General features: G+C 35.3%; 1 protein-coding gene across 3 annotated transcripts in view; it reads left to right on the top strand.

Annotated features, from left to right (window-relative positions):
• Med13 (mediator complex subunit 13) overlaps window positions 1–16,808 on the top strand; it is a 90,325-nt gene that overhangs the window by 22,531 nt on the left and 50,986 nt on the right. For all 3 annotated transcript variants that reach the window (XR_006846902.2, XM_046423249.2, XM_046423248.2), the window contains exons 4-9: window positions 4,006–4,151; window positions 4,870–5,067; window positions 6,656–6,850; window positions 7,458–7,620; window positions 8,016–8,126; window positions 15,337–16,020. Coding sequence is in view for 2 of the 3 variants with exons in the window: in XM_046423249.2 (XP_046279205.1) it covers window positions 4,006–4,151; window positions 4,870–5,067; window positions 6,656–6,850; window positions 7,458–7,620; window positions 8,016–8,126; window positions 15,337–16,020 (1,497 nt within the window). In the remaining variant the exon portion in view is untranslated. The remainder of the gene's footprint in view (window positions 1–4,005; window positions 4,152–4,869; window positions 5,068–6,655; window positions 6,851–7,457; window positions 7,621–8,015; window positions 8,127–15,336; window positions 16,021–16,808) is intronic.

Below are 16,808 nucleotides of genomic sequence, written 5' to 3'. Positions count from 1 at the left end.
TACCCATTGTTAGTTTTTCTCCTTTCTACTCTGAAAAGATTTGACCCCTCTACTAAGACATATTTAAGTGTTGTAAAGTCTAAAATCTGTAATTGCTTTTCATATTGAAAAAATGCACGGGCCTGGGGTTGTGGCTCAGTGGTAGAGTGCTTGCCTAACACGCATGGGGCACTGGGTTCGATCCTCAGCACCACATAAAATTAAATAAAGATATTGTGTCCACCTAAAACTAAAAAATAAATTAAAAAAAAGAAAAGAAAAATGCATAGTTACTCTAACCAGTTGAAGATTATTTTTTATTTATTCTTTAACTTTTTAGCATTCTGTTATGTAGCCTCATCCCTTTTTTAAAAAAATTTTTTTTAATATTTATTTTTTAGTTTTAGGTGGACACAATATCTTTTTTTTTAATATTTGTGTGATATTGAGGATTGAACCCGCGCCCCGAGCATGCCAGGCAGGCGCGATACTGCTTGAGCCACATCCCCAGCCCTCATCCTTTTTTTTTTAATAGTGGAGAGAAAATGCTTTGAAAATTGGTTTCTATTTTTGTCCATACATATAAAGAGCTTGATGGGCATGTTGCTCTCAGAAATTAAACATCAGTAGTTTGCTAAGATTAAAATATTATTTAGAAATTATTATGTATTTATATCTCTAATTTTTTTCTAAGAATATTTATATTTTAGTTGCAGTTGGATACAATACCTTTATTTTATTTATTTATATGTGGTGCTGAGGATCGAACCCAGGGCCTCACATGTGCTACCACTGAGCCACAACCAACTCAGTTTTAATTACAGAATTGTATCAAAAAGAGGACACTCAAGAGCAGAAGAGTGGCTGGGGTGTGGTGGCACAACCCTCTAATACCAGGAACTCCAGAGGCTGAGGCAGGAGGATTGCAAGTTTGAGGTCAGCCTCAGCAATTTACTGAGGCCCAGTCTCAAAATATAAAAAGGGCTGTGGATGTGGTTCAGGGGTTAAGTACCCCTCGGTTCAGTTTAATCTCTGGTACCCCCCAAAAAAAACAAAAACAAAAAAATCACGAAGAAGCATACAAGTCATCAGTGAAATGCTTGTGTAGACAAAATCTTTTGAATAAATACCTGAAGAAGGTAAATTTAGCTAAGGCTGAAAAGTAGGGAATAAGGTCCTCCTTGGTCTTTTTTTTTTTTTTTTTTTGTGGGGGGTATGAAGGATTGAACCCAGCAGTGCTTTACTGCTGAGCTACATCCCTAGCCTCTTTTTAAATTTTTTATTTTGAGCCTGGGTCTGGCCAAATTGTTTATGGCCTCACTAAGTTACTGGGACTTGCATTTGTGATCCTCTTGCCTTATACTTCCAAGTCTCTTGAGTTTATAGGTGTGTGCCACCATGCTTGGCGAGGCTTGCTTATATTTAAGGAACAGCAGGGAGGCCAGTGTTAGAGAGATGGTAGCTTCAGAGGAAGTCTAGTGAGAAATGAGGTTAGAGAAGTAATGGATATCGGAGGTATGTTGATATAAGGTGCTGTAGTATATCAGAATAATTATTCCCCCTAGGAATGTTGAGGTGGCCCACGCCTGTAATCCTAGCACCTTGGGAGATTGAGACAAGAAGATCGTGAGTTCAAACCAGCCTCAGCAACAGCGAGGCACTAAGCAACTCAGTGAGACCCTGTCTCTAAATAAAATACAAAGTAGGGCTGGGATGTGGCTCAGTAGTGAGTGCCCCTGAGTTCAATCCCCGGAAACAAACAAACAAACAAACAAAAAAAATGAAAAAATAAAGAAATACTGGTATCTTGGGTGAAGTGGAGCATGCTATCTGAGAAAATGAGGCAGAATTGTAAGTTCAGGCTCAGCCTGGGCATTTAGAGAAGCCTGTCTCAAAAAATGAAAGGGCTGGAGATGTAGGTCAGTGGTAGAGTGCCCCAGATTCAATCCCTGGAACCACAACAAAACCAAAGAAACAAAAAACAAAATTATTCATTAAATGCAATATGGTATCTGCAATGTAGTGTCAAATCTCAGGATTGGATCCTGAGATGGAAAAAAAGCCTAAGTGGAAAATTTAAATAAAAGACTGGAGTTCAGCTGATAATAACATATCAATGTAAGTTTATTGTTTGACAGATGTAGCATGGTTAATGAAAACTGGGTGAAGGGATATGGATCTCTCTGTAGTATCTTTGCAATTTTTCTGTAAAAATTTAGTTAGTTCTGCAGTGTTTAATACTAAAAACTATTAGAGCCAAAAGATATATTAACTACTGAATAATGTGTAGAATTCAGTATTTTAAAACATTTAAAAGTAATTTTAATTCAAGTAGCACTGAATGGTGTGATTAAAAAAAAATCCTGCTCTAATACTCCATTCCCATTCCCAGAAATAACTAGGTTACTTTGTTTTTAAACTTTTTGTTTAGTGCTTCTGGTGGTTACTACCATAATTCCAGAGATAAGTTCAGTTTGTGTCTATGAATATTCAGTTGAGATAAATAATACCTTCAAACCAGCTTCTCTAAATTACTTTCATAACTTGAATGATTGATTTCAATTTCTTGTTCTATCAACTTTAGACATTATTGTTGACTCCCTAATATAAATAAAAAGAGATACTTGGGAGCTGGGGTTGTGGCTCGGTGGTAGAGCGCTTGACTAGCATGAGTGAGGCACTGGGTTAGATTCTTAGCACCACATACAAATAAATAAAGGTTCATTGGCAACTAAAAAAATTTTTAAAAATGAAATATTTAGTTCTATTATTCCTTTTTACATTTTTCTTTTCCCTCTCTGTTCCTCTCTCTCTCTTCATTCCCCCAGCCCCCCTTTGGTGGCATTGGGAACTAAACCCTAGGATGCTCTACCACTGAGCTCCATAAGCTCCATCCCCATCCCTTTTTGTTTTTTGAGATGGAATGTTGCTAAGACTGACCTCAAACTTGTAGTCCTGCCTCAGCATTATGTTTTCACTTATGCTTTCTATTTTCCACTGTTGTTAGCTCTAGCATTACTTCCTATAATTTAATATAACAATTCATTTTGCTCTGCCTTGTGTGGAAAAAATTCAAGAGGGTTTATTCATGTTTAACAGGTTATGATTTGATTAATGATCATATTTTAAAGGACTTCTTAAAATGTGTGGAGAAAAAATAAGAAAAGTAAATTCTTAGTGTATAATCTCATTCCTTTCTCTGCCACTGTCTAAATCTGTCTTAAGGATACATCTTCTGTCCTAAGGCATTTGTATTTTCCAATCTGTATACCTAGACACACCTCATAGAGTATTTTACATCTGTCCTTGATTCTAGGATTGCTTTCAAATCATTTCATTGGTTGAGAGATTATTTCATTAAATGATTAATTGGATATGTCTCAATTTCAGAAATAATAAAACAAGAAAACATATTTGCATTAATAGGTATATTTTTAGATGGGGTCTTACTGTGTTGTCCAGGCTGATGTTGAACTCATGGGCCCAAGTCATCTGTTGCCTGAGCCTCCCAAATGCTGAGGTTTCAGACAAGCTCTACCATGGCCTGTTTATATATTTGTATTTCTTACAGAGAGGGCGAAAATGAACAAAATAAAAATTGTGGCCATTAATTTTTTTTGCTATACTTCTTTAATAAAGGAAAATTCTTATTTCTTCTAAATAATTAAGACCATGCTATTTTGATAGTCGTCTACTTTCTATTAAACCCTCTCTCCCAACATTTTTGTGGTTATATAATAATATATATACATGTGGGTGTACCTAACTTGTTTAACTGGTTCATCTATTTTGCAGCTTTTTAAAAAAATCGTAAATAGTGCTGTGAACCACCTTTCTTACAACTAAATATTTGCTTGCGTCTATGACTTTTTTCCTTCAGATGAAGCATTCCTGGGTTAAAGAAAGTATGCGTTTTTTGTGTTATAACTTCTTAATAAAGAAAAGCTAGTTATTTTTTTATGTATTTATTTATTTTTTTTTTTGCTGTTAATCATCACTAAAATACAACTTTTTCTTCTTTATTAGTGAACATTTGTCCTGCTCTTTCACCTTTTTCTTGCATGGAGAAAGCAATGTTTGTACCAGTGTGGAAATTAACCAACATCAACCTGTATATCTTCTCAGTGAAGAGCACATCACCCTTGCTCAGCAATCTAATAGCCCGTTTCAAGGTAGATTATTTTATTGGCTTAGGAATTTAATCTTTTATTGTTATTTCAAGAATATTCTTATTGAAGTTGCTAATTTTGCATATTGGGCTTGGTGGAATTTTGCCGCTGATCTTTAGCCTAGTGATGATTTTGATGTAGCTTTCTTTCTTTTCTCTCAGAGTATTAAGTCAACAAAGTATGTTTATTAATGTAAAAATTATTTTTTAAAATCCATGAAAACAAATATTAAGGTTTTAATGTGTTCTGTTAAATAGCATTACCTGTTAATTTTTCAAGATTATCCTGTGTGTCAGGTCATATAAGTAAGCCATGTTTAACATTGTTACACAGGAACTTTCAATATCATTTATACCATAAAAACATTAAACTCCAGTAGGAAAAATGTTTTAAAAGATTGCTGGTTTGTTTTAAGGACTAGAAATGTGTTAATTTGATCTTAAAATCTAATGTTTGTTTAAATTTATGTTGCAGTCCATTGTAAGTACTTAAGAGTTGTATATTCACATTGTTTTCCTCAAATTGCTTTTTTAGTCAAGAGAAATTGAAGAATATTACAGATACCTCAATTCCTGATGGAATTCTTTGTATTTCTGAGTTGGGGGTAGACATATTTTTAATAGTTTTTAGAATTGCATAATTACTTGTCACACTATTCAACATGATCTTATTTGGTGTAATAGTTTTAGTTACTTACTTGATGTCTGCTCTGGGTTTCTAGTTATCTTAAGCCCATTTGGACTAAATGGCACTCTCACAGGACAGGCATTCAAGATGTCTGATTCAGCTACAAAAAAATTGATTGGTGAATGGAAACAGTTCTATCCTATTTCATGTTCCTTGAAGGAGATGTCTGAAGAAAAACAGGAAGATATGGATTGGGAAGATGATTCTTTAGCTGCAGTAGAAGTTCTTGTTGGTATGGATTCTGAGTATTATTCTGAAGGGGAAACCATGTGGCTGTCTGTATTAGTTAGATTTTACTGAGTAACAAACAATTTTAATACCTCAGTGGCTTTCAGCACCAAGCATCTGTGTGTTGCCTACTTCCTGTTTGGATTACAGAAGGCCTGATACTTGGCCATGGTTTGGCACCATGTATCTTCTCATTCTGTAATGTAGATTAAAGGAGTCCCAATATCTGGGACACACTAATCTTAAAAGTAACAATCAAAACATTAGGAACCAAACCTAACCATATAAGTATAGCTAAAGCTTTTGCTGGGATATGGTGTATATTACATCTGCTCACTTATCATTGGACAAAACTAGTTACATAGCTGGGCATGGTGGTAATCCCAGTGACTTGGGAGGCTGATGGAGGAGGATCACAAGTTCCAGGCTAGCCTCAGCAACTTGGTGAGACCCTGTCTCAAAATAAAAAGGGCTGAGGATGTGGCTCAGTGGTAAAAGTGCCCCGGGGTTCAACCTCCAGTATCCAACAAAACAAAAATTAGTTACTTGTCCATGCAAAAGTCATTGAGATAGGGAAATATATTCTATCTGAAGGGAAGCATGCTAAAGATGGGAGAGAATAATTGTGAACAAATCAATATTTGGAGGCTGGAAAGTGAAAACTTGTGTTATACAGTGCTTGAACATTTAATAAAACTCTCATCTCCAATAACAGAAAATGTTTCTAAAGAACTTGTGGCTTTAGTGTACTCTGCCTAGGTCAGCTGTTTTCACATTGGCTCTATTCTGTATGTTTTCTCATTCAAGGACCAAGGTTACCAAGGTAACCTTTACACTAGGGAATGCTAATCTACTAGGAGAAGACAGAAGTAAAAGAGGCTGCTACTGACCCTGGAAGCACATTTAACACTCCTATTAGGATATAGCATATATTTTAGAATAAGACACATAGCCAAGCCCCACAGTGGGGTGAAGACATATATGTACTGTACCTTAGGAGACATGGAAAGCATGGAGAGTGTGTAATTGAACAGATAATTGGGATTAGACTATAATACAGTATTTAGTGGAATCTAATGTTAATGTTATATATAAAGATTGCTGCATTGATTTTTTTTTTTTTTAAATTAGAAACATTAGCAGTATTCAATTTTAGTAAAAACATTACTACCAGAACATTTGTGGCAAAAACAGAAACAAAACACAGACATTTATTAGGCTTTTAAAACAGAGCTATATATAGGACTGGGAATGTGACCTAATGATAGTATTTGGCTTGGGTGAGGCCCTGGCTTCAGTCTCTAGCATTGGAAAAAATTAAAGTAGACCTGTTGATTAAAAATAGAATATAGTTCATAATTCTAGTAATAATTTTAAAAAATTATATGGTTTAGTTGGTCAAATATGCAAAAAGACTTTTCTTTAAAAAACAAAATATAGCTTCTGCCAAGAGTGTATTTTGATAAAAACCTTTTCTGTGCAAACATGGTCATAGTATGCCTGCTTTTCTATTATATGCTCTTGAATTGAGACTAATTCCACTGCAGTCACAATAGTCATCAATTTTCCTGTTCATTTTTTTCCCCTTTCAGCTGGTGTTCGAATGATCTACCCAGCATGCTTTGTTCTAGTCCCCCAGTCAGACATTCCTTCGCCTAGTTCTGTGGCATCCTCTCACTGTTCAGCTTCTTGCTTGGGTGTCCACCAAGTGCCTGCTTCCACAAGAGATCCTGCTATGTCTTCAGTTACTCTTACACCACCTACTTCTCCTGAGGAAGTCCAAACAGGTATTAATACTAGTCTGTTTCATCGAGTCTGGTGATAAACCTATTGAATACATAAGAACAGAAAAAATATATGTATACTTTGGAATAATTTAAAACTTACTGAAAAGTTACCGAGAACGCCCTCTTCTAGATTCCCAAATTTAACGTTTGCTTTATTATTCCCTCTGTATGTGTACATTCATTATCACTAGTCTTTTCTGAACCATTTGAGAACAAGTTGCATACATGATGTCCCATCATTCCTACATACTTAGTGTATTTCCCAAAATTAAGACAATTTATTGACTTATTTGTGGTGCTGGAAAAGAACCCAGGGCCTCACATATGTTAGGCAGGTGTTCTATCACTGAACTATACTCCTGGCCTCTATAATTTTTATTTGATTCTCTAAGTCAGGAAAACAAATTGACATGCTATAATTCAATTTACATCCCCTGTTGACATTTTTTTGCTATCAGTATTTAATATTCTTTTTTGTTTCAAATATGAACAGGTTTACCAGACAGCTTGAGTAAGTTGTATCATAAATTAATATAACCCTCAATAATGTTACTTTAAATCTACTTTATTCTCCTACAGCTTATTTTTTTTTGTTGTTTATTTGCAGTTGATCCTCAGTCTGCCCAGAAGTGGGTCAAATTTTCTTCAGTGTCTGATGGCTTCAACTCTGATAGTACTAGCCACCATGGTGGGAAAATACCCAGAAAGTTAGCAAATCACGTGGTGGATAGAGTTTGGCAAGAATGTAATATGAACAGAGCACAGAACAAGTATGTATTTTAGTTTTTCTTATTTTTCATTAGCGATACTGGGTAATGAACACAAAGGTGTTCTACTACTGAACTACGTCCCCACACCTTTTTATTTTTTAATTTGAGACAGGGTCTTGCAAAGTTGCTGAGGCTGGCCTCAAATTTTGATCCTCTCGCCTCAGCCTCCTGAGTGGCTGGGGATTACAGGCATGTGCCACTGTTCCCAGCCATATATTTTCATTTTCACGTTAAAAAAAAAAAATCTCATGTTGGGTAATTACTTATAATTAAGAGTTAAACAGTCATTTATATGACTTTAGCTCAGAAATTTGTTTTTTAAAATTATTTTTAATGCTAAATTTAAATTAGAAAATTTTATGAATCTTAAGAAATTTTGTAATTTCAAATTTTAGGAGGAAGTATTCTGCTTCATCAGGTGGTCTATGTGAAGAAGAAACTCCTGATAAAGTGGCATGCTGGGACTTTGTTGAAGCCACACAAAGAACAAATTGCAGTTGTTTGAGGTAGATTATTTTTTAGTTGATTGATGGTTGTGTGTATATGTATGTTGTTTCTTATTCACTTTGTTTGGGATATGTTTATGTAAACACTGTGTTAGAATTTTTTTCAGAAGAAAGAAATATAAGAAAGAAAATTTAATAATTTGAAGCTGATTATAGATGTATGTATTTTCCAGATACCAGAGGTAGATTGTGGAAGTTTTTCCTAGCAGCCAAATAAAAGAGATTTTATTAGATTATGGTATACACAGCATCTGAAAAATAAAAGACGCATGTCTCTTGAGAAAACTGTTCCTCAATATTACTGTGCCTGAGAAATTTCTCCCAAGGGTTCTTATAAAAGAGATGATATGTGATATACTTAGTAAAAATCTCCACTGTCATTTTTCTTTTTTTATGGTAAATACATTGTTGGATTTTGTGCAGCGGGTTCTTTTCTTTGGGCAGCTGCAAGTGAGTTGTTGGGATAAGATTCAGAAAATGTGCTTTGGCAAGGGACTAAAGCTATATTATTATCCAAATACAGACTTTCTAATCGACTGTATTGTTGAAAGATTGGTAGCAGAATGAATTCTTTAGGCCTTTTATTTATTGGGGACTTTTGATGAGGTTTATTAGAGGCTTTGAAACTACATTGCCAAGTTTATTATTTTATTCTGCATATTAAAGGTAAATCATGCTTTTACAGTCAAGTAAACAATAATGGCTTTGACATCCCTAATCAGGACTTGTTACTGAATAGGTGGCTACCCTTTTTCCCCATGGAAATGAGCCAACAGAATGGAATGCCTGCAAGTTAGGGCCAAGGTTTTTCTTACCTTAGCTACTTGAGTATAATGACGGACTCCTTGCGGTGTATTTCTGTATATATTGAATGTTCTTACTTAGATTCTTTGGATTAAAGGATGCTAATGTTTTAATATCTGGCAGTATTGTTGAAAGCTTACCTCTTGTTGATAGATTGGAATAAAAATATGGATATAGGGCTGGATTGTAGCCCAGTGGTAGAGTGCTTGCTTTGCATGTGTGAGGCACTGGTCACATTCAGTCCTCATCACCACATAAAAATAAATATTGTGTCCATCTACAACTAAAAAAGTATGGATATGTTAGCTGTTTTACAGTTTAAAATAGTTAACAATTGCACCTGCTCTTTCTTTTTTTGGGGGGTATTGGGGATTGAACTCAGGGTCACTCGACCACTGAGCCACATCCCCAGCCCTATTTTGTATTTTATTTTTAGACAGGGTCTCAGTGAGTTGCTTAGCGCCTCACTGTTGCTGAGGCTGGCTTTTGAACTTGTGAGTTCTTGCCTCAGCCTCCCAAGCCTCTGGGATTACAGGCATGTGCCACAGTGCCTGGCCTGATTTTTAATTTAATTATTAAATGAGAGTGAGGCCTTCAGCAACCATATGTGTGTATCCTCCTTTGCCGTGAAATATAGGAAATAGGACAAATATTGCTAACTAACTATGCTAATTGGCCTCCAGTTTGCTCCTACCCTTTCCCTACTTTGTTTTGTATTTCAGGGATTTAATTTCTTAGGCTCCCTTGCTTTCTGGTTTTGGTTAATAGAAGATTGGAGGGTGGAAGGAGGGAAGAAGCCACTACTTTTTTGAGCCAGCTTCATCAGCAGCTCCCGTGTATCCTATTAATAGCCCCTTCCTCCATGGTCCCAAACGCTGCATTTCTTGCTTTGTTTATAGCACATCCCAGGCTTTCGAAACACGGTGAGACTAATTCATCTTATTGTCCTTTTAGTCTGAAGCCACAGTCTCAAGTTACTGTTATCCTGGTAGCTCTCTCTTTTTTTGTTTTGGTAACCTGTTCTGTATAGTAAATTTCCTCTGAGTGAAAGGTAGGACTGGACCCTGACTAACGTTGGGTTCTCTTAAGGGCTGGGATTGTGGCTCAGTGGTAGAGCGCTTGCCTAGCATGTGTGAGGCACTGGTTTGATCCCCAGCACCACATTAAAATAAATAAATAAATAAATTCTAAACTAAATAAAAAAATTTATTTTAAAGAACCTGATTTTTTTAAAATGGCATAAATATATAACAAATGATTTGCAAAAATAAATTTAAAAAAAAATTATAATTACACATACGAAGTTTGCCCATTCTCCCCATATCCACTACCTTTCCCTATCTATATGTGGCTCTTTGCCAGTTAGATATTATTCTTTTACAAGTTTTTCTGTAATTTTGCATTACATTTTCCTTTGACGCTTACATTCTGATTTTATTTTATTTATTTTTGGTGCTAGGTATTGAAACTAGGGGCATTTAGGCACTGAGCTATATCCCCAGCCGTTTTTACTTTGAGACAGGGTCTTGCTAAGTTGCTGAGGCTGGCCTCGAGTTTGTAATCCTTTGTCTCTGCCTCCTGAGTCACTGGGATTATAGGTGTATGCCACTTTGCCCATCTTATTCTGATATATTTAACATCTTAATTTTTTTCTTAGATCTGTTCATGTTAGTTACTTGTAAATATGCCTCATTGTTTAAATATCTTCTTGGTATTGCACTGAATGGAAGTATCAAAAATTGGTTTTTTTTAAATTTTTGTTTTAGTTGTCAGTGGGCTTCATTTTATTTATTTATATGCTGTGCTGAGAATGAAAATCCAGTGCCTTACACATGCTAGGCAAGTGTTCTTGAGCCAAAACCCCAGCCCAAGAGTTTTTTTATTTGATGGACATATAGGTTGTTTCCAGAGGCTTTTTAAATATGTATTAACTGTATCAGCTTTTTAAAAATGGCTATTGCTCCCTAAAAAACAAATGCCAAATGTCTTCTTTGATATAAGGAGAGTAACTAAGAACAGAGTAGGGTCGAAGAGCATGAGAAGAAGATTAACATTAAACAGGGATGAGAGGTGGGAGGGAAAGGGAGAGAGAAAGGAAAGTGCATGGAAATGGAAGGAGACCCTCAGAGTTATACAAAAGTACATACAAGAGGAAGTGAGGGGAAGGGGAAAAATAATATAAGGGGGACAAACGAATGTCAGTAGAGGGGGCAGAGAGAGAAGAGGGGAGGGGAGGGGAGGGGAGGGGAGGGAGGATAGTAGAGGATAGGAAAGGCAGCAGAATACAACAGACACTAGTATGGCAATATGTAAATCAATGGATGTGTAACTGATGTGATTCTGCAATCTGTATATGGGGTAAAAATGGGAGCTCATAACCCACTTGAATCAAATTGTGAAATATGATATATCAAGAACTATGTAATGTTTTGAACAGCCAACAATAAAAAATTAAAAAAAAATGGCTATTGCTGTGACTATCAAGTTAGATTTTTTTGAACTTTTAAATTTAAGGGTGAATACTGGATAGGATATAAATTAGGTGGATTAGGTGATGATTGTGGGCAAAAGACTGCTTAAACAGTTGTGAATTCAAAAAGATTCTACCAAATTTCCTCATTTTTTTGTTTTTCTTATACTTTCACTCATCTTAGAACTATCTCAAAATTGTTTTTAAAGTTGTTATAGTAAGTGAGAAGCATAAAATTGTTTTGGTTGCATCATTCACCAGTGAGATTTGAATAGTGCACATTTATTGATATTAGACTTGTCTGATAGAATGTTCATAAGACAATTTACACTTAGCCAAGTTACTTGACAAAAAAAGGAATTAAGTTTCAGATGTTAACACTAAATTAAACAGATTTCCCAAGTTGGTTGGTTTCTAGTATGAAATTCATACTAGGATTCTAGAATTGTTGTCTTTAAAAAACCTTTTTTTTTTGTTGTTGTTGTTTTAAAGTAAAGGTCTGTACCGGACTATGACAGTGTTGTCAAAATTTTATCCTGGTGCAGTGGCACATGCCTGTAATCTCAGCACCTTGGGAGATGGAGGCAGGAGGATCACAAGTTCAAAGCTAGCCTCAGCAAAAGTGAGATGCTAAGCAACTCAGTGAGACCCTGTCTCTAAATGAAATACAAAATGGGTCTAGGGATGTGGCTCAGTGGTTGAGTGCCCCTTAGTTCAATCCCCAGTACCCCCCACAAAAAAATTTTTTTTGAAGATCCATATAATGGTATATACCAATAATGGATTATTATTATTATATGGCCTCAATGAATATAGTTTCTATTCTTACAGCTGGATAAGTAAATATATGGCTGTTTATTTTTCACATCCCTTGTATTTGTGACATAACAAAATAATTCACTTCCTTAATGGAGGTGTTCTTAATACTGTGTAGACTACACCTCAAAATATTGGTTTTAAGATTTCATTTACACTCTCAATTATTGTGGGGACTAAGATATGGCTCAGTGGGTAGATTGCTTGCCTACCTCTGGGTCTGATACCCAGTCCATCAAAAAGAAAATAGAAATGTATGATACCTAAAGTGCTTTTATTTATATGGGCTATATCTATTTATTTTAGAGAAATTTTGAAGTACTACTTAATTTATTAAAAACAACAATAAGCCCAGTGTATATTAACATGAATAAAAAATTTTTATAGACATTAACTATATTTTCTAAAACAAAAAATTATATAAGTGGCATTGTTTTACAGTTTTTAAAAAAATCTCTTTAATGTTGAGCATTATAAGATAGATGGATTTTCCCATATTTACTTTTGCATTCAACCTCTTGTTTGTTGTCTTGGTTGAGATATATGACGAAAATGCAGCCCACACAGCTGTGCAGTTGGAAGAGGGAAGATAATATTTTAATAACTTTTTCAGATAATTATGGATATTCTCCTTTGATACTGCACCAAAATTTGCAAATGATAGTTTATTAAATGATAGTTATAATGTGGAATCTGAAGCCATGTTAATGAAATTTTTATACTCCACTAATGACTGGATATTTTACTTAAGCTTGATTTTTCTTACATTGGTTATTTGGAAAACATCAATTCATTAAATTATGTGGCTCTTCTGAACATTTTGTTATAAGGTAACAAAAATTTTATTCTTTTATGTCATTAATGATCTCACCAGAAAAGTAAATATTAGAAAATTGTCGAGTTCCCTGTGGCAGATAAAATTTTCCAAAGTTCTGTATCTTACTCTAAAGTTCAGATTCATCAGTTTTTCTTCCTTAAAATGACAAACTTGTTTTGTTCATTTTTGTAACTTAGTAAATAGATTTCCTGAATAATCAGTCAGATATGGATGGATACTCATTGTTTTTCAAATAAAATTGGTGTTCTGTGAAAAAAAGGCCTAATTCATCTTGTACCTCAGATAGTTGTACAAATGCTTTCCTACAAGTGTTTTTCCTCAGAGCAGCCATTATACTTTAATATGTAGCAAACATTCATACATACACACCCACCTTTTTTTTGTTGTTGTTACTAGGAATTGAACCAATGGTTCCTTCACCACTGAGCCGTATCCCCAGACCTTTTTTATTTTTTGAGAGAGGGTCTCACTAAGTTGATCAAGGCCTCAGTAAGTTGCTGAGGCTAATCTTGATCTAGCAATCTTCCTGCCTTGGCCTCCTGAGTAGTTGGCATTACAGGGGTGTGCCTCATTGTATACCTGCTGCTGATGCTGTTTTTTTTTTTTTTTTTTTTTTTTGGCGGGGAGTGTGGGGGACTGGGAGTCGAACCCAGGGCTTTGCAAATGCAAGGGAGTCACTTTGCCACTGAGCTAGCTACATCCCAGCCTTTGTCTAGCTTCTTAATGAAGTTTTTTCAAACAAATCTAAGATACCATTTAACTCTGTAGTACTTTTCTGTGTGAGGTTTATTTATTTATTTTTTCCTTTTACGGTGCTGGGAATTGAACCCAGGACCTTGCACGTGGTAAGCCAGTACTCTACCACTGAGCTGTACCTCTGGCCCTGTTATTTTATAATTCTGTTGTTATACCCAATAAAATGAGCAATAATTCCTTGATGTCATAATACCCTGTCAATATTTGTCTCAGAATAGGTGGTTTGTTTGACTAGCATGCAAATTTAAGTAGTACTTACTTATTTAAGTATTCTGAGTCTTTCCTGTATGTGACATTGACTTGGTTAGAGAAACTAGGTCAGTTGTCCTATAGGATGTTCCATGTTCTGAATTTATCATTTACCTTGTATACCCAAATTTGGTTTTCGCTGTCATTTAACTTCTTCTTTAACTTTTATATTTCTATAAATTGAAGGTAGCTCTTACAGCTGTGCTGCCCAGTACAAGGTGTGTTAGTAACCACTAGTAGCTATTTAAAGTAGTATAAAAATTATATTTAAAGAAGTATAAAAATTAAGTTACTCAGTTGCATTAACTATATTTCAAGTGCTCAAGAGTCACTTACAGAACATTTCCATCGTAGTACAAAGTTCTTGTGGGCAATGCTCATCTAGAACCTTGATTAGATTCAAGTACAATGTTTTTGGCAAGAGTATTTTATGGACAGCGTTGTAGTTGATTTGTAGTAGTTGCATCAGAAGAGACATAACGTTTAGATGTCCCACCTAATTTTTTTTTTCTTTCTGATATTTATTTTTTACTTTTAAGTGGACACAATATCTTTAGTTTACATTTATGTGGTGCTGAGGATTGAATTCAGTGCCTTACACATGTTAGGCGAGCACTCTACCACTGAGCCACAACCCCAGCCCCCACCTCTAATAGTTTTAAGATCGATTGGTTGTTGATCACCTTGAATAGTTTCTAACACTGTTAACTGCAAATAAAGTTTTTCTTCTTCCTTTACTAATGAAGTCTTTTGACATCTTTTTCTTGTCTTCTTGTATTCGCTAAATTATTTCAATAAAAGTAGAAATGTTTGAAGTTAATATTCCTTTTTTTTGGTACCAGGGATAGAATCCAGGGTGCTTTAACCACTAAGCCACACCCCCAGCCCTTTTATTTCTTATTTTTAAATTTTTAGTTGTAGATGGACACAATACACAATATCTTTATTTTTATGCAGTGCTAAGGATGGAACCCAGTGCCTCATGCATGCAAAGCAAGCACTCTACCACTGAGCTACAACCCCAGGCAATTATTTCTTATTTTGAGACAGGTTTTCGCTAAGTTGTTTAGGGCCTTGCTAAATTGCTGAGGCTGGTCTTGAACTTTCTATCCTTCTGCCTCAGCCTCCCAATTTACTGGGATTACCCACATATGTCACTGTACCCAGGCAGATTATTCTGTTTTTAGGATTATATGAAAAACAACAAATAATATTTGAAATGTCTCTTTGCTGTAATAGTGATTCTCTAAATATCAACCCTTTATTTTAACTTACAGGCACAAAAATCCCAAACCAAGAAATTCTGGACAACAAGGACAGGTACCATCTTTAGGTCAGCAACAACAAGTACTTCCTAAGCACAAGACCAGTGAGAAGCAAGAAAAGAGTGAAAAGCCACAGAAACGCCCCTTGACTCCTTTTCACCATCGTATATCTATCAGTGATGATGTTGGCATGGACACAGATTCAGCCAGCCAAAGACTTGTCATCTCTGCTTCAGATAGTCAAGTGAGATTTTCAAATATCCGAACTAATGATGTAGCAAAGACTCCTCAGATGCATGGCACTGAAATGACAAATTCACCTCAACCACCCCCACTTAGTCCTCACCCATGTGATGTGGTTGATGAAGGAGTGACTAAAACACCTTCAACTCCTCAGAGTCAACATTTTTATCAAATGCCAACACCGGATCCCTTGGTTCCTACGAAACCAATGGAGGATAGGATAGACAGTTTGTCCCAGTCTTTCCCACCTCAATTCCAGGAAGCTGTAGAGCCTACAGTATATATTGGTACAGCTGTAAACTTGGAAGAAGATGAAGCTAATATAGCCTGGAAGTATTACAAAGTCCCAAAGAAAAAAGATGTAGAGTTTTTACCACCTCAACTTCCAAGTGATAAATTCAAGGATGATCCAGTTGGACCTTTTGGACAGGAAAATGTAACATCAGTTACAGAGTATGTATTTTTTTTAATAGTCACTACTATAAGTTAAGGGTGGAAATGATCTAAGTTTTTAATACTAGGACTCCGGGATTTGTTTCAGAATAGGATTTACAATAATAAATCCTCTGAGTATTAAATTTGTATAATTTCTTTTCTTTTTTTTTCCTCAGGGAACCTCTTCATTATGAATAGTTTAGTCACCAAAAAAAAAGTGGAGAAAATAATATATAAACACTCATATATCCATCAGCCAACCAATGTTAGAACTCCAGTGTACTATTTTTCTTCTTTCACTTCCTGAATTGGTGCTTATTATTTCTATACATGTCCTTATATGTGTAGCTCTAATTAAGTCACGTTAAATGACTTTATGGTATTTCCTTGTTACTATATCATAATTTAATTTGCTCTCTAAAAGATGGATATGTTGATCATTTTCAGTTTTTCACAGTTACAAAGGATGTAACTGAACTGTACACATTTCTTTCTGCACTTGTATAAGAATTACTCTAGGAAATACATTGAAAATTAGAGTTGCTAGGCCATGAGGTTTGTCCATTTTCAATCTTAAGGGTTGCTGTCCAAATAGCTGATGTAGTTTTTCTCTAATGAACTAGCAGAGTATGAGAAAAACTGTTGTTCTTCATTTTCCTCAATACTTGGTGTTAGGAGTCTTTGAATTTGGCTGTATGCAAAATGGCATCTCATTGTCTTTAATACATATTTTCCAGATTCCTACTGAGGTTAAGCATCTTGTAAAATATATTTTGATCATTTAGATTACCTCTTCTGTGAATTGC

Source organism: Marmota monax, unplaced genomic scaffold (assembly GCF_021218885.2).
Source record: "Marmota monax isolate L192 unplaced genomic scaffold, Marmota_monax_Labrador192_F-V1.1 WCK01_AAM20220418_F8-fsc00171, whole genome shotgun sequence".
Lineage (NCBI taxonomy): Eukaryota > Metazoa > Chordata > Mammalia > Rodentia > Sciuridae > Marmota > Marmota monax.
The sequence above is the reverse complement of the archived record's forward strand: the minus strand, read 5'-3'. Positions and strand labels throughout refer to the sequence as shown.